The following is a 21476-nucleotide window of genomic DNA, read 5'->3' as shown; positions in this document are numbered from 1 at the left end:
CAGCAATGCTGTTTTGGGGCTGCTGAGCAGGGACCCAAGCGAGCCCTGGCTGCTGGGACAGGTTGCCCATGTCTGGGCAAACCCTTGGAGGAAGACCCCTATGGAAAGACCACCAGTGGAAACTCAACGTTTGCTTGTTTCTTTGTGGGAGACTCTATCCACGTATCAATTCATTATTAAAAGAGTGGATAAATAGCCCTTTCTCTCCCTTGTTGGGTGCATCAGCTGCTGGGTGAGTTGCAGAAAGCCCAGGGTGAGAGCATGAGAAACAGTGGGGACAGGCAAAAACTGACAGCAGGAACTTCTGAAGTATTCCTGTAGGCTTTCCTAAGGCATGGCTCGCTTTCCCAGGGACCACTGGAAACAGGCGAGCACTCCATCACATAATGTTCCCTTTCTAGGAAAACATTTGGTAATAGTTTATAAAAAAAAACTTTACAGAGCTTAAATAAAGCCAAAGATGAATTTGGTGAACCCTGATGCTGTACTTGGAAGGATCTTGAATTTCCAGTGCTGCTTAGAGTTGCTAGCGATAGTTGCAGGGCTTGCTAGTCATATTTGGGCTTTTTGCACCACCTTTTTTTTTTTTTTTTAATCAAGTTCTTACTATGGCACTTTTAAGCACACGGCTAAACACAGCTTTTGTGTTCAGTTCATCTGTATGAGCATGGTCATGGCACTCACAAAGATACCACAGAATCTGAGTAATCATAAAATTTGTGAAATCCTGATAAATATGAGAACGGCTTCAATTTCATTCAATTTCTAAAGTAAACCATTTTGGTGTTTTCATTTGTATTCTGGCTTGTAATTACTCAAGGGTCATTTAGCCTGGTTTACGTCTGCAGTCATAAATAATAATGGAAAAAATTCTTTTTAAGGAAAACTGTTTTTGTTTATGGTTTAAAGAGAGTCTTTAAGAAAGTATGAAGTACAGTGAAGTGTGTCAGTGGCAGTGACCTCTGTCAGCATTAGTCTGGCTAATGAAGCTTGAATTATTCTTGATATCTGTATAGGGTTTTGTACAAAGTAAATAAATCAATATATTATCTGATTCAGGACAAGCTTGAACATATCTTAACGGTAACTGGAAGACTTAAAAGTTCTCATTGGGCTGCGAGGACTGCTAACTCCTAACTGCGCCTGGCTCAGTAGGGAAAGGAAAGGTGTTCCCAGATAGCAGGGCAGTGGTGTGTGCTGATGGAGCTGGGTGGGCTCGGATCCCCTCTGCCAGGCAAACAGGCACCAGCGCTGGCACCGCTGGAAACTCCTACTAATGATGCACATGGAAGCGAAGTACTGAATGAATGTTGTTAGGCTCTGTGATAGTATAGCGCTGAAATGCATTGGCAGGGGGAAGATGGGGTCTGGTATTTCTTCTGTGGGAATTTGCCTTCAGACTCAAGGGATGTTCCTCCAGCCCCTGCTAAACCAATTCGGTTTAAACTGGCGCATAGAAGTTGAAATTGGCATTTTATTTTAGCCTACAGATGACAAAGATAAATTTTATGGTTGCTCAGTGCCAATGTCTGAATGAGAGAGGTGTTAGAAAAGGACATGCTGCAAACAAAATCATATGGACTTTTGGATAGCTAAAAACTCTTAAAAATGCAACAGCTGAGCAGGTGGCAATGAAAAATTGGAAATCTGTTGTTCAAGCTGTTCTCTTTCATTTTATACTTAGAGCTGGAGCAAGAATGGTCTTTATGGTTTTTGTTTGTACAGCTCTTGTCACAAAGAGGTCCTGATCTTGATCAGCCCTCTTAAGCACTGTAATAACACAGTCATTCATTATTAACGGGGAGCAGAGGAGATGTGGGGACCTCAAATTCAGCATGAGACAAGCAAGTGGGGAAATGAAGGTATCAATTATGTATCTGCCGTGTTGATGATGCTCTTACAGAGTAGTTGTTTTCCCCTAAGGGAAGAATCTGCTGGAAGAGCCAAGCCTATTCTCAGTGCCTTCTCTGACAACAAGACGATGTCTCCCTATCCGAGGCCTCACTAAGCCCTTTTCTTTAGCCCTTTTCCCTCCCAGGAGGACTTGACGCTTTGGTTAGTCCTGGGCTGGTGCCTGGCCCTAAAAGGAGAGCACTGCTGGCTCTCCCACAGGGAAGTGGGATCCTGGTTTCCAACCCCATCTCAGTGAGCGTCTGCACTCCCAGGACACGCTACAGACAGGGTGCTCTCCTGGCACGGCATCCCGGTGCACTGAGCCAAAGGGGAGCAGCTTTCTCATTTGCAATTTGTTCCAGCCAAAGCCTTTTGATTATCCGTACCTCACTTCCGTAAACACCGGTTCCATGGAAAAATTGAAGTCCAAAATGTGTTTTAATACAGCCTTCAAATCTACATAAAGACAGTACTATAATTCCATCGGGTTTTGCCGTAGTGATTTATGGTGCCACCGTAAAGCTTGCTTGCTTGCAAAGCTAGCTTGCTTGATGGAATTACTATTTTTTTATTGCGTAGGAAGGGGAACATGCTATTTTTTAAAGTATAACTGAATCCCATCACAAGTTGCACAGAGCTGTCCTTTTACATGAACATGTCCTTGAGTGTCCGAGTTTAAACCGGCAAGGGAAGAGCAGCTGGGCTGACAAATATGTCAGCTTGTGTCCGATTTTCCCCACCCTGGCCCTAATAAAGAACAAGATATGGGAATAAAACAGCTGTTTGCTGTGTGGACAGGGATGGAGAGAGTAATGAAACATGATGCGGAATAAAAGTCAGCTGCAACTTGGCAACTCCCATTTCCTCCTAGCAAAGAAGATGACTTAGACTGTATTCCGAATTGTGATAGTATAGGTACAGAGTGATACGAACAGTTTTTACAGGCTGTGGTTTTAGAGTTGACAAATTGGCATTTTGACTGAGAGGAACTGTATTTAATCATTAATAGTTTCTTCTGAACGTGTTGGAGTTTTATTATTATTGTTTATCCAAGCTGGTATCTAGCAACAAAGACAAGCATTTCAAAGGCAGCTAAAAACTGAACTTAAAAATAAACACAGTTTTCTCTACAAAGACTGAAGATCTAATAGCTCGTGCAAACATTTACAATGACAGCAACACTCAGAAATTTGCTGGCTGGATTTAAAAGTGTCCTTGACCTCCCCAGCGGGGTTCTGAGGCCAGCGGGGTCGCAAAAAGAAACTATTTGCTTCGGGTTTGACTTACACACATTTGGACAAGTGCAATGTGCCGTTTCCTGTACTAGAAAAAAGGTGTTGAAGTCCTGCCAGTATAAAAGAAAATGTCGCTTTTAAAAGGCAGCACAGCGAGCTCTGGGCTGTCCCGTATGGGGGATTTAATTACATGACTGATCAAATTGCTCCTAAAGTTTTTTGTACGTAAATGTTCTGTTATTTGTAGATCAAGAGCTCCTTGTTGTAGTACTTAAGTGCGAGGAAGCTTTGGGATGGGAGCCCACGAAACCAAACCTACTCTCAGATGTATAAACATGTTAATTGTGAAAGATTTGGTTAAAGACAGTAATAATAAAGGGAAAAGCACGTGTGTAATGTTCATATAGAATTGTATTTAGCAAGGGTGCTGGGTGGTCTGGAATGAGTTGGGGTGGGATGGCACGGGGTGGGGTGGGGAGGAGAGATGTGTACCTCCTTCCCCAGCTTCCTTCACGCAGAAAAGGAAAATAGCCAACGGTGTTGGCACTTCAGGCGGTCATTGCTTCAGCATTGGATGTGGTGAAGGGGTCGGGGCGTGCTGCTGTGAGGAGCAGCTCTCACGCCCGCTGGCAGTGAGCTCAGGTGCTGACTTCATGGCAGAAGTCTTCCATCTCTTCCCAGACTTCTCCCCCATTCCCTCTTGTTCTGTTCCTGCCCTAGCTCCATGGCATACCACCCAGCTCAGCCTGCTCAGCAAAACTATTTGCCCGACCCTCCTGTGTCAGCAGTAGGAACTGACTCGGTTTTAAAAACCTAGGCAAAAGGTTATTTTTCTTCTGGCTCAGTTCAGTGATAAAGTGCAGCCTCACAAATGGTCACCAGCACCATCAGGTGGTTCAGCTGATGTTTTTGTCGTGGTGGTGCAAAAACACAGGGTGAATTGACCAGGAACCTGCTGGTGTGTGCAGCATCTCTATCAAGCCATACCTGTGTGCTGCCTCTGCCAACAGCGGCGACGGCTTCTGGGGACACATCCAGCGAGCTATGGGGAAACGCCTCTGTCTTTCCAGGTGCACTGAGGGAATGGCCAAAAGGTGTCGGAGAGGGATCAGCAGCTGGGTCCTTTAGCCAGGGCTGCAGGGTAGGTGAGTTGTTAGTGGAGCAAAACCCTCCCTTGGGATGGTGTACGCCTCCAGAGGAACCAGCCAGCTGAGATCTGAAGCAGCCCCAAGCTTGCGTTTGCTTATGTGTGGAGAGGAGAGGAGCTAGAAACAGCCCAGAGTAACTTTGGCTGTGCTTTGACCATTTTGCTAGGTTTTTGACTCGGCTCAGATAGCAAGTAGCAAGGGCCACCTGAAAGCGTGCTGGTTCACTCTCTGAAGGCAAACGGGCTCCTAAGAGGAGTCATAGGTAAGCATCTAGACCTGCCCGTGAGTTAGCAGCCTGACAGTACGGGGGTCGCTTGGCCGAGTTTGCACTAGATGACGAGGTTTGCGTTTGCCTTGCATCCTTTGGTTTCATTTTCCCCAAATTCCTGTGGACTGTGTTTCTCATCTCGTCAACTTCCTGGGAACGCCAGGGATGGGACATTCCAGTAGGGCAGTGACATGGCATACCTATCGCCTCTTGTCGGGATGAGCCAGCACCAGGAACCTTCCCCCACCTTCCCTTTCCTCCGTGGGCGCCGCTGCTACTTGGACAGGGCATCCAAGGGCTCCTGGCCCGTTTGGGCCAGATGGAGAGGAACTTTGCCGCGAGCTGGAGAAGTGGGAAGAGGGCCAAAGGCTTCCCTGTGACACGCTTGACCCGGTTTTATCTCAGCATCAGTATTACAGACCCTATTAATTACCACAAAAATGTTTTCTTTTAATTCCTGTTTATTACCACACAGGAGAGGGGCCACGTACTCGCTTCAGTTTATTTTCATACTTCTAGTCACTATCTGCTGGGAAGTTTTACCACTTGCTTGTAGCTAAAAATATTTGTTGTAAACTTATTATAGTTATTTTTCTCCCCCATATTAAGGCAATAGCAAGAAAAGTCAGTAAGGAAGTATTTCCAGTCCTGCAGTGCTGGTTTTCAGATGTGACGTTTTAAAAATATCATTACAGAACTTAACAAGATGAGTACGTGCAGCTTGCTTTTAGGTGGAATTACAAAATTATCCAAAAAGATTTTTAAACTATAAAGAGAAATCTATACCATTGTACTCCCAGGAGACTTGTCCCTTAATATTCTGACACAAGAAGCATTAATTTTCCATCCTCAGCCATTCAGAGTAGTTTGGTTGCTCTTTTATGTACACTGCTTTTAGTTGTTGTTTTTTTCTGTCCTCCCACATCTCCGTTACTGTGCCTGGATTTTTTTTTTTCCCCTGTTTTTGTGGAGAAGTTGCTTGGATCCAGAATTTGACCTGGTGTTTCATATGTCTGGAAAGAGGTGAGAAGAGAGGTGGTGCGATCGTAGAGGTATCACTGCAGTGCTTCATGCGCTGTGGAACCCCCCCAGCTCACGTGCCAGCGCAGAGGTAGCGGACGAGCTCTGCACAGGTTCCTGCATGAGAGGTGTAATTTAGCCAGGCTGGGTAGCCCTGACTAGCTGTATTGCCTGTGGTATTTCCAGTGTCTCTACAGAGTGCCCTACAACCATACCTTTGCATTTTTTCTGTAGAATTAACCCAATGGGAGTGAAAACTATACGATGAAGTAACTCTGAAGCTGCATGTTACAAGTGCGTTATCTGCATTTGGGTTGCATTAGCAAGAGACAACTTGGGGTAACTCATGTGATAATAATGTGATAGCCTGTAACTTTGCAAAACAACCAACAGCACTTAACTTGATGTAGTCATTGTGACCAGAAAAAAAAAGAGCAATGCTTACGGTAACTCTAAAGCAAAGAGGTCCTTTGTGCTTTACCCCAGTGAAGCAGCAAGCGCGTCTCAAGCCTGAAGTTTAACACTGTTTTATTTACTGTTTCTTGTGTAAGGTAGTAGGAATCCTAGGTAAAGTCCCCTCCTTGCTTGCTGGGGACAAGGTCTGGTGGGGCGAGGATTTCCTACCTAAGAGACAGATAGCTGAACAAGCTCTTCCAGGCTCTGAGCAAGTTAATCCCAGGCGTACAGGTGACAGAGTGAGAACTAGAATAAATGCATGTGGGAGGCAGCACCGTTGCCTGGGTCTTTGCTCACGTTCCTCTTCTGTGCACTATAGAAGAGGGCAGTGTGGCTGGGCATCCCTCTGAGCCACGCGGCTTTTTCTCTGAACTGTGGAGCCCTGGGCATCTGTGCTGTCGCTTTCAGGGGGAGCACAGGCTCCCCTCCTTCCCTGGTATCTACCTGTGTAGCAGCACCTGTGCTTTTTGCAGAGCTTAGGCAGGGGCTCATCACAGGGACAGAACAGAGTGTGGCCTTTTGAGCTGAATTTTCCACCCCTTGCAGTGTTTGGCTTTCTGCAGAGAAACTGCAGTAACTGTTTGCTAGTGATGAGATGGGAGTTACAGGGTTCAGCCTCCTGAAGCCCTTTCTGGGCTTTGGCACTGCTGGTCTATGTGTGACTCTGACAAGCCGAAAGGTGTTTGTGCGTGTATCCTCATAGAAACCTGGAGGCATTCAGCCAGTCGTATCCATTCCTGCCATGGTTATCCCAGGAGGATCCACTCCGGCTGTTTCAAGGCAGCAGCCAGCATCCCTCTGAAGTAGCCGCTACCCAGCCCGTTTAGCTCATTGCCAGCAGGAGGTCCAATTAACATTTTGCAATATTGGCAGTTCCATATGGAAACTACCATTCAGCCGCCTACATTTGAACTTCAGCTTTTTCCTTTCATTTAATTAAAACACAATCAAGTCAATTAGCTCATGACAGAGTTTCTCCAAAGTTAAACTCCAGATGTATGGCAAGGCGAAAGCATTCAGATGCCAATTCATTGTGCTGCTTGGAGGTAGATTATAGCTCTCCCATTTGTCAGTTTATCCACTGGGGATTAGTTGCATTTTTTCCCTTCCAAGTAGAAAATAAAAAGGGAGAAAGAAAAAAGACCCGTCTTTCCATCTGGTTCTGGTCAGAAAAAAATTGATATAACCTTACAGAATTTGAGAGATTTATTGAAAATGACATTGATAGTGTCAGAATGACTTCTGGTTTTTAACGACCATGTCAAACATTTTACCATGCGGTGTCTTGATTTTTTTCCAATAAGCTCCAGGAATAAGCAGCTTACCATACTCTATAGCAAGTCGATGAGTTATTGTTCTTGTCACTAAATGGGGATAATATGCAGCTGCATAAACATGTTGATTTTGCTGGCATAAAAACCATGACTTCCAACCCTGTGCCCTTTGGCAAGACTGTATAGAAAATCATAACGCTGTCAGAAGAGGTTTCGAGGTCTCAATAAACCAAGATGACTTTTGCAGCACATCCCTGCAGGGCAGCTGGGGGCAGTGAGAGGAAGAGAAAAAATAACTGTACTAGCTAACCAGTAGTTAATAAGCATAGAAATCATTTTGACCCAAATCTATGCATAAGGTAGCTTTGAACTGAAGCCATTGCATGTTCTGTTGTGTTTCTTAATTCATTTCTGGTTAGATGTGGCAATGCCCTGAGTCACCTGTATTACAACAAAAAGGTTATCCTCACACACTTTTAAGGGTGATGTAGTGATACCACAGTAATACTGCAAGATGCCCAATGCTAGTGAAAGGATTAGGTGCCACTACTACCTGAGTACCTTGGTATCGGTGGAGCACTTGGTTCTGTGCCTTTTCCCCTCTTGGTCGTGTTCCCCAGCGGTGGGAAAGGGGAGAGGCTGGAGACAGACCGTTCCTTCGTTTGGCCGCTCTGCACCTTGCTTTTCTTGACAAGGACCCAGGGCGGAACTGCAGTGGAGGTGGGTGAGGCTTGGGAGGCAAGTGGGTGGGAGAAGGGATTGCAACATGAAAGGTGCAGCACCCAGAGTGGTGGGGAAAGAAGAGAACTTGCCACTCTGCCGGTACCGTCTTGTACTTAACAATGTGAGAAAGAATCCCTTAAATATATATCCCAATGCTCCAGCAAGATAGATCAGTTGTGGAGAATGGTGCTGGTGAGGGGAGTAGAGAGACAGGAAAGAAAAAACGCTTCTGACTGCTCATTCGCAAGGTTTAATAGCACTGCAATCCTGTAATACTTTTTTTTTTTTAGTATAAGAAAGATTCAAGTGATGTTGTACATTCTCATCTAAAGTACAGCGACTGTTTTTCTTGCAGAAGGCCCATACACATTGCATCACCCGTGATGTATATGAATTCACATATCTTTGTATATGAGTGAACTTAGCGTACCTGAGTACAGCATCACATTCCTCCTGGTGTTCTCTCTCTTGCTCATGGCTGAATGGCCCCAAAACTGCTTTCTGTAGAGGACCATGACTCCCACGCCCGGTTAGGGTGTTCCTCTTTGGGAAGGGAAGGATAGTAGATTTCAACGCTCTTTGTTCGGGAAGGGGAAGGAACCCAAGTCTTCCACCTACCCTGTGAATGCTCTAGGCAAAAGCATGCTTATTTTGTGGACTTACCCAGGTTCAGGCACGTGGTTTGTGCCAGGCTGTGTAGCACTGTCAGGTTCATGGCTGGAGGGTCCTGATATCCTGGCTGCAGCTGTGAAGCTGATTTAGGCTGCCTGCCCAGCCCAGTCACTGGCTCCCACCCCATGCCACAGCCCGCTCCTCACCCAGCCCTGACACTTCAAGTGTTTGTAGGATTGTGCTGAAGACTAAATCACTGAAGTGGCCCAGATTAAAAATAACCTTTTAAAAAAGGAAAGAGGGCGGAAAGAGGGAGGCATTTTTGGTTGGGATTATTCAGAGATCTTGCGATGAAGCCTAGTGAACAGTTGCATTTTTACAACTGAAGGGATGGCATATTTTTTTAGGGTCAGGAATGAGCAGATGGAAGTGCAAAGAAGAAACTTCCCAGGCTGACTTCATCACCAAAGCCACTCTGCTGTGAAACTCCAGTCTGGGATGCTGTTTTACGTACAGAGAAGCAGAGATTTCAGATAGTTTTAATGTCATGAATTATGGCATCTGTACCTTGAGAGTCAGGGAGCATCTGATCAGAGTTTCCCAGGCTCCCAATAGCACAACTGTTGACATACACACCTAAATTCTGCCTTATTTCTTTTCTTGGATGTCATCCTAAACGCTTTTTACTCCAGGATTTCAAGAATCTTTATGACAAGAATAAACTAATAAAACTTCACTTATTAACATTGATTCCAGTGAACTTGTTATCAGCTTGGAGTCTCTGTAAGACTAAATTAAAATGATTCATGTTTTTCATATCATGTGCTGTTGTTGGCCACACAACACAAAACTCTGTTTAAAACACCACTCAGATAAGAATTATTAAACAGCAATTTTATAAGACGTTCCCTACTAGATTACAACAAAGTCTATCTAATAAACTCTCATTGGGACTAAATGTGAATGTGGACTAACATGAGAAAGAATCTTAAAACTATTCTGATTCAATGAAGGATTCTTCTACAGAAGAATCTTTTGAGTCTACTCCTACTGTAGCTAGCTACTTAATTACTCAGGTTTGACCTTTTTTAAATCATCAGTGACCCAAATTACTAGTAGTAAACTACAAGCAAGGAATTTTGATCTGTTAACTATTAAAATATGGTTCTACTAGAAAAAGAATAGCATAAGGACATCATGGTATGGGGGTTTTTTTCCCATATATCTTGTATTACTCCTAGTATTCAGTTGTGAGGTTAGGTTCTTCTGCTGTCCTTCCACTTTCACTGCCAAGAGTAAAAATACACAGAAGTAAAAATACAGAACAACTTATGGCATAAATTTAGCCCTCTTTTTTCTGATCATGAATTTTCTTTAAGTCAAAGCTTTTAAAAAAATGGTCTTAACTGCATTCCATGTCAAAAGGCCTGGAAACAGCAGAATCACAGCTCTTTCCTTCGGAGGAATTTATATTAGACTTGCTTGAAATGATCTGATGGATAGGGTTTTTTTGCTGCATTTTGCTTTTGTAAAGTTAGTTGTAAGTTCTTACCTGAAGAAGGTGTTAGCATGTGTCAGTGCTGCCGTGAACATCTCAGTGCTGAAGTGTACCATGCCCTGGGAAAACCATGATGAGTTCACACGCCTGCTTCAGCTGCACATCATCTCTGGAGATCATTCACAGCAGAAAAGTGTCCCACAGGCAGCTACAGAGATCAGTGTTGCTTATTGCAAGTAGCCTTCCTAGGAGAAGAGATGTTCAGGCATTTCTGTCTTTGGGTGTTTATAGGAAAGTTGGGGTCATTCATAAACTGATCTAATCTTTGCTGGCTGCCCACAAGCTCGGGGAGAGGCTGTCCTTTTTGTGCCCTTCATCTAGCTCCTGGCCAAGCATGATTTGGCTTCGCAGTGTCTCAGCATCGTTGTTGTGGTTTTGGCATGACACCAACATGCATGGTTCATATACTTACTTCTTATCCTTCTTATGTACACTTTCTATCCCTCAGATGTAAAATCTACACCTAGGGCAAAGGACCGGAATATAATAACATAAACTATGCAGGTAGTATAGTCAAAATTCCTATTGTCAAACTTAACAGTGATGTTTATTGAAGGCAATGAAGTGACTTACTGGCTTTTTGAAGATGGTGGGAAGAAGGCAGGATTTCAAGACACTGTACAAATAAAAGAATAACAGAAGTGACCAAGCTCCTCTAGTCTTGGAAAGCTAAGATGTTTCCTTTCATCTCAGTGAATATGTATAACATTTATAATGATTAATAGAAGGTACGTAAGCTCTCTGAGGTGAAAAATACACCGCTTCGTTCTTAAATAATACATGACCCATAAAGCAAACAGTGTAAATCTTAAGCATCAATGTCCTGCTGGGTGTTTCAAAGATAAGGAGTAACAGCTTTTGAAAAGATCTTTCCATAAATGCTCTGTAACGTCATTGCTGAAGTTGTTTTTTTTTTTTTTTCCTAGGCAGTTTATTAATTGGTAAAATGTGCTACCTTATGATTGCTTTTGAATGTAAATAAGTCCTTTTTCCTAGAAATGTTACTTTATCTTAGATTATTTCTGAAATCAATCCATAATGTTTGGCCATGCTTATTCCTCCTTTCCAGATACATATTTGGGTCCTTTTTTCAAATGAAAGAACTGGTACAAGGTCAATGGTAAATTCCCCAATTATGAGCACTTGTTGAACTCATTTGATAGATCAACTCCTCATCTTTTATTGTTGGAAGGAGTTAATGTTGAATCCTGTTTTCAAAAGTTGCAGTCTTCCCAAAGAGAATTATTCAGCACTAAGTGGATCCCTTTTTTCATATGTTAGCTCATTTGAAGCAGACAGATTTCTTCAGCTAGGATGAATATGATTATTTCAGAGTTAAATATTTTCAGCAGCAGGCAGAGCAGGGACTGATGCAAATCCATTTTTCTCTGTGGGGAGCTATTGGACCCATAATCCTCCTCCATTCCTGCTGGTAGGCACTGGAGGAAAAAATTTAGGTGAGGCTTTTGTGAAAGTGGTTGCCTGCAATAGGCTGGACTCCATGACCCAGGAGGATGTGAAAAGATCTATGTTCATAAAGACTGCGCTGTCACCAAGATGCAGGCTCTTCACATCAGTAACCCAGCCTTTCTAAGCCAGTGGAGACAAGACCATGGGTTCTGTCCCACTGCCTCCAAGGAGCGGGTAGCCTTTCGCTCTAATGAGCTGATGGACTGCCTCTGCCAGTGAGATAATGCTTGGCTCCTGTCCCAGGACAAAACTCTTCAGCCACCAGACCCTGGTCTCTTTTCTTCAGCACTTCACTTCTGATTCTTTGGATTTACTAGCACAGATTTCACAGAGCAACCGTGGCGTTCCACATCCCTTAGCACCATGGGAATTTTGATTGGGAGGGACCTTGGGAGGTCACTCAGTCCGGTCCCTCACTCAGAGTAGGACTATGACCAACAGTAGGTGAGGTCAGCCCTGGCTCACCTGGTTGAGCCTCCAGAACTGCCCAAGACCTGTTCCAGTGCTGTGCCACCCACCTCCTGGAAGTGTCTTCCTTACGTCTAAGCTGACCTTCTTGCACCTTCTTATATCAACTGGATTTGCCAAGGTAAATTTAGCCCTCTAATCTTTGTAACTACCCTCCAAGTAAATGCACTTCTCCCTTAGGTCCACAGTTTCCAGCAGAGGCTTCTGTATTCCATAGGGGATTGTACAGCATAGGCAGTGACTGCAAGCCTAGACAAAAGTGCGATCCCTAATTCCAGGTGAGGCACCCCCGCAGGGGTCCTTCTGCTGTCCCATGCCTCTCTCTTTCTGCAGAGCTGCTCACTGCCTTTGGTGGTCTTCTCATCTCCACATCTCACCCGGCCTCTTAGGGTCTGTAGGGTGGTGGCTGGTTTGTTTTAAGGGAGTCTCAGCTTAAACCTCCCTAAAGATCGCCCTCTTACACTCTCTAGGATGCACAAGTGAGGAAGCTGGGGTTTTGTACGTGTGCAAGGGATAGATGTATCCGGGTCCTTACCAAAATCTTGGCTTTTTACATTTAAAGCCCACTTGTGTGCCTTTCTTCCATCTTATCTCCATGTTATAGACAAAAAAGAACCCAAGGAAAACACTTAAATAAAAGCTTTAAATTCCAATATATCTGAATAACAGTAATTTATCCTGGAGAAGTTTTCCATCTCTCTGTTCCATCTCTCTGACAGTACAGAATTTATTACATTTTGTGGCATAGCTCACTCAGATTTATTGATTTAAATGCTATAATTTTCAGACAAATTTATCTCTGGTTTTAACTTCATAGACTTCAACGAAGTTATACAATGGATCTTTTTTCCCAGTACTTTATTTCAAAACATTGGAAATAAAGTTTCTTGGAGTCTGATTGCATGACATCAGCTTTCTCACAGAAAAGATTTTTTTTTTTTTTTTTTTTTAGCATCCTGGATCAATCTAAAGTCTAGGACAAATATAGGACTCATTAAATGCCATTTGTCTGAGAAACAGAATAATAAGATTGCACCATGATGTTATGTGTCTGAATATGTATCTTTTTAGCAGCTAGGACACAGGACCAGGATTCAGGCAGCCATTTGGCAAACGTAGAATTAAGCACTTAACAATTCTGTTCTTCATATTTTCCATCTGTAAAATGGGGACAGTGATATTTCCTTCTTTGAATAGCACTTTCTGATTTAATGATCTATGATTATCATTATTACTGTTGACAGTGGCATCAGCTCTGTTCCGAATTGGTTATAATTAGAATGTTTAGATGAATGAAAGCAATTACAGAGCCCTTATGCCGCAAACATTTAAGCCTGTGATTAATTTTATGTACGTAAGTAATCGCAGTTACTTCAGTGAAGCTGCTCACGTGAATAAAATTAAGCACATTTGAAGTGTTTGCAGGACCACGAATGGAAGGCTCTAAGAAACCTCAGTTCTGAAATAGAAATAGATAATAGTAGTCTTCTCAGGGAAATTTCCGGGAAATTTATTTTAACTGTATGCTATGGCATGTTGTGGAATGAGTCTTAATTTGGTTCACAGAGCTCGATGTTACAGCCATCGATGATAAATATTGGCTTTCATATCGCTCAATATGTTTTTGCAGAAAAGTAATCCTTCGTTAAATTTTGGCTACAGCCCAAAAGCTTATTGTTAAATAGGTTTTGTTAATAAGAAGCCTGACTCACGGCAGGCTGTGCTGTGAATGACTGATTACCAGGGATATCAAACAGACCTATTTCCATTCCACTGCCAGAACAGTTATCTTTAGAGCTTGTTTAAGAAAGGATTTATTTTACTCAAGAGAAATAGTTTATGTTTTTACATTGTAAGGGTTTTGTTTTCTGTATGATGACAGCTAGTTATTCAGCTTTACCAAAGATAGGGAAAAAGTCACCCAAATATGCGTTGAAAGAAATTCTCCAGTAGTGATGAAAAACTGCAGAAACGCGCAGACGTGCCAGATGCGCGTCGTGAGGAGCAAGTTCTGGCCTGCTGCCGCTGAGGTGCCGAGCAGCAGTGAAGCCCAGGGCTAGCTCAGCTGGGGACTGGCTTGTGACCACAGGCTGCAATCAAATGCCCTCTTCTGGAACAGAAGACACATGGACCCACACACAGCCTGTTGCAATCTGATAGTGGAGGAGTTTAGCTGTCGGGTACCATTTTGTTTTCCATCCTTCAGTTACCTTTACTTTTCTCGTTTATACAGTTGATGGTTTGGATAAGGCTTCAATCGCTAACTCGGATGGACCAGCCCCAGGATCCCAAACTCCCCCCTTCAAGAGGAAGGGCAAACTCTCCACCATTGGCAAAATCTTTAAACCTTGGAAATGGCGGAAGAAGAAGACTAGTGACAAATTCAGAGAAACGTCAGCAGGTATGTCTGTGGCCCTTTGGTGGCAAATAGTAGAAAACACTGTGATGGCTTTGCAGAGTAACATTTGAAAAGCTCTTGGAGCTTTTTAGGTGGCAGGGATTATTTAGGCACAGTATTTGACATGCAGAAAAACAGTTTGATCCTTGGCAAGGAAAAACCTAACCTTGTTCAGCTTCTGTCCTGAACCTATCACCAAAAATATGCAGTTTATTTGTCTACTATACATTATATATGATATTCTTTTGATGTTGACAGCACTCTTTTTAACTAAGAAACAGTAGGCTCTATATTACCTATCCTCAAATACGTTGGAAATGTCTCTGTGTCCTCATAATAGTCAGTGACTTGGATTATGAAACTAACCTTGCCTTCCTGGGGAGAGAAGTTTGGTCCGTTCAGAGACGAGAAGCAGACGTGGCAGTGCCCAGCAGAAGAACGAGGATCAGCTTTGTGACCACTGCCTTCATACAGGCTGCTCTGCCCCTTCACTCCCCCATTGGCAAGGCTTGGGAGAATGGTCTGAAATAAAATGCTGTGATTGAATTATATTCCTTCTGAAAAAGAGGAAGATTGAGAGCTGGGATTCAGTTAGCTAAACACAGTTGCTTGGTGCCACCTGAGATGCTCTGGGGTGTCCTGACTGCTCTCCCAGAAGGTTCTGCATCGCATTTGCCATCCCTGTGCAGACATCTCCAAAACCCTGGGGTATCTCAAGTGGCTGTAGACACCCACGTTTAGGAAACTGAATGCCACCCTGCATATATATGTGTGTGTGTGTCTCTGTGTGTCACAGCTCTGGCCAAGCTTTCTCCAGAAAAATCCCAAACTTCTGTTTTGGGATTCAGGCGTCTGATGCTGTGCTTTTCTAAACTCAAGCCTAATCAGAGTCAAGGGAGCATCTATGAGCTCTTCAGATTCATTACTACAGTGCAAGTCCTCTGTCCACTGTCTTCCATAGCTCTAGGCAATAAAACCAATGCTAATCTCCTAAAGTGTCCTCAGTAGGCTCTCCTGAGCTCTTAGGAGTACACTGCTTGACATTTTAAACCCATAGCAACCCCTGACAATTACAGCAAGGAACTCTATAGTTTTGCAGTGTAACTTCTAAAACATGTTTTATTTACACAAAAAGCAAAAAGAAGCCGTCTTCTCTGGTGCCATCACCACTCTAGATACCAACTGAAGTTTTGGACAATCTTTCTCAGATCCTCAAATCCTTCTCTCAGTCTCTGTCTCTTTTTTTTTTTTTTTTTTCCCCCCTGGGTACCCTGCAACAAACCCCCCACATTTTGTTCCACTACTGCAATCAAAAAAATCCCCTCAGTCTGCTATCTCCTTCATTGCCTCTGGTTTCCTTCAGCTTCCCCAGTACTTTTATCATATTGCTAGAGCAAACTTATTTCTAGTTAATGACTCCTGAATGTTCTGCAGCTACTGTTGGACAGGTACGTGATTTTATATGCAGTGAATTCTCCAGAATAATCACTGTTCATAAGCTGTGTATACAGAGATTCCCCAAACTGTCACAACATATTAGCATGTGTTAAATTGTTATGCCATTCAATAATAATGCATGTGTCATTTTGCAGTTATTTTTTACAAATCAATATCTGGTAAATTCATGTTAAATACAGTGTTTCTTGTGTTGTATTTTATGTTTCTTTAGAGGGCCTCAATCCAGTCTTACAAGCAGGATGCATCAGTTCTTGTAATACCAAGGCAAAGCATGTGTTTGTATTTCTTTTACAAAAGGAGGAAATTTGGCACAAAGAAATGAAGGTTAACATTTCCAAAAGTGCCTCTGTAGTTACTTGCTTGTCCTTCATTTGCCTGTCTTGTTTATGATGGCGTGGTCCCTCAAGTCCTTTCAGGGGTGTGGAGAACCCACAGTTCCCATTGGCACTGACTTCAGATGGAGTTATTAAGGACAATTTATCTCCAGGTGAGCACCTGAAAAGTGGAGATGCCTAACAGTAGTTGTAATGGACAGAAAACAATAGATAATTTCAGCACTGTAGTGAAAATCAAGCTTTAAAATTATGCTATAGATACAAATAGACAAACTTTGAGCCACAAAATATCTTTTTCAGGTGCCATACAGCTACAGCAGTTTGTAATAAGGGTTATCTCTCTCCCTGAACCTTGCTGCATTCGTATACCTAGACCATCAGGGTTAAGGTACTAGTAACGTTGCAGCAGAATATGTGTAATGTTCTGCATTCTGAGTCTCTCATTTTGCCACTGTGGGCTCTCAATGCATAGCTGCTTTTATTACTGTTAAGAAAAAGGTAATTATTGGGAAGCAGTGCCCATATTAACTACCTCAAAACTAATTTTCAAGTGATGATTTGTCTTCCCAGTTCTCTCAGCTGTGTCTGTTTACTTCCACTGCCTCCTGTGTACTGGCACCAGTTTTGTGATGAGCAGATCACAAACCCAATCCAGCTAAAAACAAATCCAGCAAAACATAACAAGAAGTATTTTTTTACTCTTCTGCAAAGGTTACCACTTGGATTTGTGTCCTAGCATTATGATTACTGTCAGTAAAGCATGCTGAAGCAGAGAGGAAAAACAGAGCCACTCTTTTGGATGACTTCTTAAAATTTAGATGACCTGATTTTTTTCATTTCAGCTGTGGTTTTGCAGCACTGCCTTTCAGGTCTGGAAACTAAAAGGATAATATAGACCTCCTTGTCTTTTTTTTGAAAGTTAAAGCTTTGGTTTGTGATCAACCTTTTCTTGAAAATGGAGAGCACCAGTGTGCGAACAGAAATCCATAAAAGTTAGGAGAATTTGCACTACAAGTTAGCAGAAGAAGAACAGAGTTGATGGTGAAAGATAAGTATAGTCCATAGATCATATAAGTGGAAGCTCTTTTGGTCAATTGAATACACAATTATATATAATTATGTATTGAAAAGTGGAAGTTAATTATCTGCACAATGAAATATCTCTGTAAATGGTGTAACGGATAGGAAAAGTTCAGTGCAGGAGGAGGTAACACTTAGTTGCCTAACTGAAGTCCCCGCTCTAAGTCCAGTCACAAGACTTTATATTTAATGGTCCGTTGTGGCAAAAAAGCAACTAACGCAATTGATACATTAAGCACTTAGTGTATCTTGTGTATCTAGAAGTATCATCTTCCATATAGACTTTTAAATTATCCTGAAAACCCTTTCATTTTTTGCTTTATTGTTTAGCTAGCATCCTGCTAGATAACCGTGTAGTACATCCTCAAGCTCTTAGACAGTAAAGACTATTATATTTAATAACATGACATAAAACAGCTAATAAAACACAAAACCATTCTAATGTTCTGAATTATGTAAACTGCAGTATTTCAGTGCCTATATAGTTTGTTTGAATACTTTGAATCTACAAAATTCAATGCATCTCTTGGTGAACAGAACTTAAGATGTTATACAGGAGGTTTGGGAATTTTTGATATTTTTTTGTTATTCAGTAGATTGTTTTGTTTTGTTTTTTCTCTAAGGAGTACATATGCTCTATTTTTAATAACGTTCTGTTTATCCATCCTGCTACACTGTAAAATTTGATTTATTTGGGTAGAATTATACAAACATAGTGACATAGGGAATTCATTTCAGGTTTTCAAAACTTTTGTATTAGTTTGTACATTCAATATATCAGCTTATATTTGTATGTCCCAGTTTACATGCATTTTGCCAACCATCACAATATTTAAGTGCTTTTTTTTTTTTTTCCTTAAAATGAAACTCTGGGAGTTCTGTAATATCTGAAAGTCTTGACTTTCACCTCAACACCAGCAAGACTGGCTCACTAAGCTAGGGAGAAGGAAAGAAAGTAAACCTGGATGATATGAATTGTAAGAGTTCTAAAAATAAATAAAAGGTTCCCAAATTATTTTCCCCAACAATTTCATATGAGAGTTTTACCCCTTTTGACTCTCTAAGATGTAACCTACAAATTTAGGCATGTGGCTATACGACAGTGGTACAAGAACAGTTCTCAGAGCTTTTACGCTGAGAAAGAAGAATGTATCTAAGTACCGATTAATCGCTACAGAGCAGAGATTTGGACTACATCTTCAAGGCGAATATAGTTCATAGTCTTGCTTAGGTGTTATTGCTGTTTACCCTCCTGTCTACATACAAGTCTGGCTGTGCTTTCCATCCTATGCCAGCAGCTGGTTGTGGGCTAGGTGGATCTTTCATTCATGCTGATTGCCCAGTAGTAGTACTAGTAGTGCTCGTAGGAGTGGACCAGGATAAGTCATTTATCTGTTGACTTCCAGTGCCCTCCTGCAGTTCCTCCTCTGTCTTGGCCAGAAATGAGGTGACCTCCCCATGTATTTCCATCTAGAGAATTAATAGGGATAAATTGTACTGTTCTGCAGTGCTCACTGTAAGGGATCGTGTGCCTGGAAGTCCCAGAGACAGACAGGGTGCCGGCCCCAGCTGCATCATGCATAAGCTCTGGCTTCTCAGTGCAAATCAGGTTAGCTTGCAGTGAAAGCATATCTTTACATGCTTGAGGACTGTTTCGCTGTCAGGAAGCCCCAGAGCTATAGGGAGATATTAATTTGCTCTTAAACTCTATGTATGTAAGGTATGGAATAACTTAGGTTTGTGTATGTGCTTCCTGCGAGGCTGGAATTTGAAATGAAAAGTAGTTGCATTGCATTCATCCTGCCTCAGATGGTAGTTTCAGGGGGAAAAAAAACATTAAAAAATAGTTATCCCTATATTTCTTGAGGAAACAGACCCAGGACCAACGGAGACTGAGAAGATGCATTTACTTGGCAAGTTGTCCCTTGCTGCATGCTAACTGACACAGCAGAAGAAACTTGCTTGTCTAACTAGAGAAAGAAATGGGAAAACATCCATACAAAATAAAAATCCTACAGGAAATCCTCTTCCTCAGACTGCTCGATCAGAGATGTATTTACATTACAGAACAGCGTATGTGTATGTACGTGTGTGCGCATGCATCTTGCATGCAGGAAGCCCATTTCCTGGCCTGAGGCCATGGGACAGTACAATGATCATCACATTTATTGCCTATTCTCTTAACAGGGCTACAACTTGCTAAATCTCCATGCAGCTGAAGAAGGAGTTTCTTCTAAGACAGAATGGGGGCTATTGGAACGAGCTTTTATTGCTTTATCTGGGTTTTCAATAGGCTTTTTGAAATAGGTTCTTGCTACAGCCTTGCCCAGGGCATGTACCGTGCAGTGCTTTGACAAAATCTCACGTGACTCTCTTGTGCTAGCAACTGAAAAATGATCATAAACAGCAAATACCACAAACATAAAAAAAAGATGGAGGACTAGATGTGGAAGTATTTGTGCCGATGTGGGAATGATGGTTGGAATTTTTTCCTTTAGCAACATGTTTTCCATGCTGTATCTCAGAAAGTCTGTTCTGTGGGCACTGGTTGTATACTTTCTGCCTAGAGGGCTTTCAAAATTAAGTAAAAACAAACAGAAAACGGCATCATCTCAAGGGGTTCTTGGCACGAAGTAGATGCCACTTCAAAGCTCCGCTGCAAGAGTATATGCAGACAGGGAGCAGAAGGCGATTTTAGCTCTTAGTAGGTCAGAGAAAAATTAAAAATCTGAATTCTCTTGAGCTTCTCTTAGAAGAGCAAAACTAAAGACTGGAGAATATCCAGAATCTCACAGCACTCTCTGAGTCAGAGAATAGATTTTAAGACTGCCTGAGGTTTGTAGCTGCTGAATGTCACTAAGCAGTGTCTTTTGAGGGGGGAGGGAGGGATGGAAACTGCTTTTTGAGGTAAACTGTTCTTATGATTACTGTTACTGTTATTTGTATTGGGCTAAAAATAATTGGACAAGTAAGATTTACTTGAGTAAATGAGGGCTGCGTACAGTGTGATAGATTCACACGCTTGCTGACAGTTACACCTGAAGTCAGGACAAGCTTTGCTTTTGACTGCAGTAGGGGAAGGATTTTCACATGGGATTTTTTGAGTCTGCTGGAGCATGATGTCCGAGAGTGGAGCCCACCTCACCTCAGCCTTTCTCAGCAGCCAAGGGATAACCAATTACACTCACAGTCAGGACTGACGTGTTTGCGTAATCGATCTCAATACGTACATGTATACAGATGGAGAAATTGTTATTTCCATTTTATTATTGCTTAATGTTATAAACAATATGTTGATGTTAATGTTGAAATGTTATATACATTCACACTTTTGTATATACACATATATATAGCATATATATCACAGACATATGTTAAGATGTATATATTCACAGATATATATGTATACACACACATTATTATATACACATATGACAGAAAAGATTTGTAGTAATAAGATCAGCTGGTCACTCAGCTTAAGGATGTCCACATGATGGTGGTACAGCTAACAGTATTTATCATATATTTTTTCCAGGATAGTACTAGTCATCTGCTCCTGAGTGAGGAACAGGTAATAACTTGTAAGATCAGAGACTGCAAAAACAATGATCAGCAGGAATAGAGAGGCAAAGGTGTGCTTATGGGAGAAGCGAATGGGTAGGAAGAGAAGAGAGGTAGGTCTGGCAACCAAAGATGATAAGTTTAAATTTCTTCAAGTGAAGGAGGAAGACCCAAATGATGAAGTCATGACAGAGATGGTGAGAGGAGGGAGCATGCCAAGTGGGACAGTGGTGGAAGCACCAAACTACAGTCCTCTCCCTGTACTGAGCTCAGGAGACTGAACTATTTCTAAGGTGACAAAGTGATACCCATCCCGGGTGGTTCAGGTAGATGATACCTGTTTCTACAGTTGCCTCTGCCATTAGCTCAGCAACAGATGGCCAATGTTCATAGCTTCACTTCTGTTGATCAGATATTTTGAACCATAAGTAGGCAATTCAACTAGAATTCCTGTGCTTTGGGTTGTTTTCTAGTTTGTTTGTTTTATTTATTTATCACAGTTTTGATGTGGGAAATTAC

The 21476-nt window shown here is 42.2% G+C and overlaps 1 protein-coding gene across 3 annotated transcripts in view; it reads left to right on the top strand.

Annotated features, from left to right (window-relative positions):
* The window catches only part of PHACTR2 (phosphatase and actin regulator 2), a gene marked incomplete at its 5' end in the record, with an annotated part of 146590 nt that overhangs the window by 76692 nt on the left and 48422 nt on the right, over window positions 1-21476 (top strand). For all 3 annotated transcript variants that reach the window (XM_082307573.1, XM_082307575.1, XM_082307574.1), the window contains one exon: window positions 14359-14526. In XM_082307573.1, the coding sequence (XP_082163699.1) occupies window positions 14359-14526 (168 nt within the window). The remainder of the gene's footprint in view (window positions 1-14358; window positions 14527-21476) is intronic.

Source organism: Platalea leucorodia (assembly GCF_965183815.1).
Source record: "Platalea leucorodia genome assembly, chromosome: 3".
In the NCBI taxonomy this organism is placed as follows: Eukaryota; Metazoa; Chordata; class Aves; order Pelecaniformes; family Threskiornithidae; genus Platalea; species Platalea leucorodia.
The sequence above is the reverse complement of the archived record's forward strand: the minus strand, read 5'-3'. Positions and strand labels throughout refer to the sequence as shown.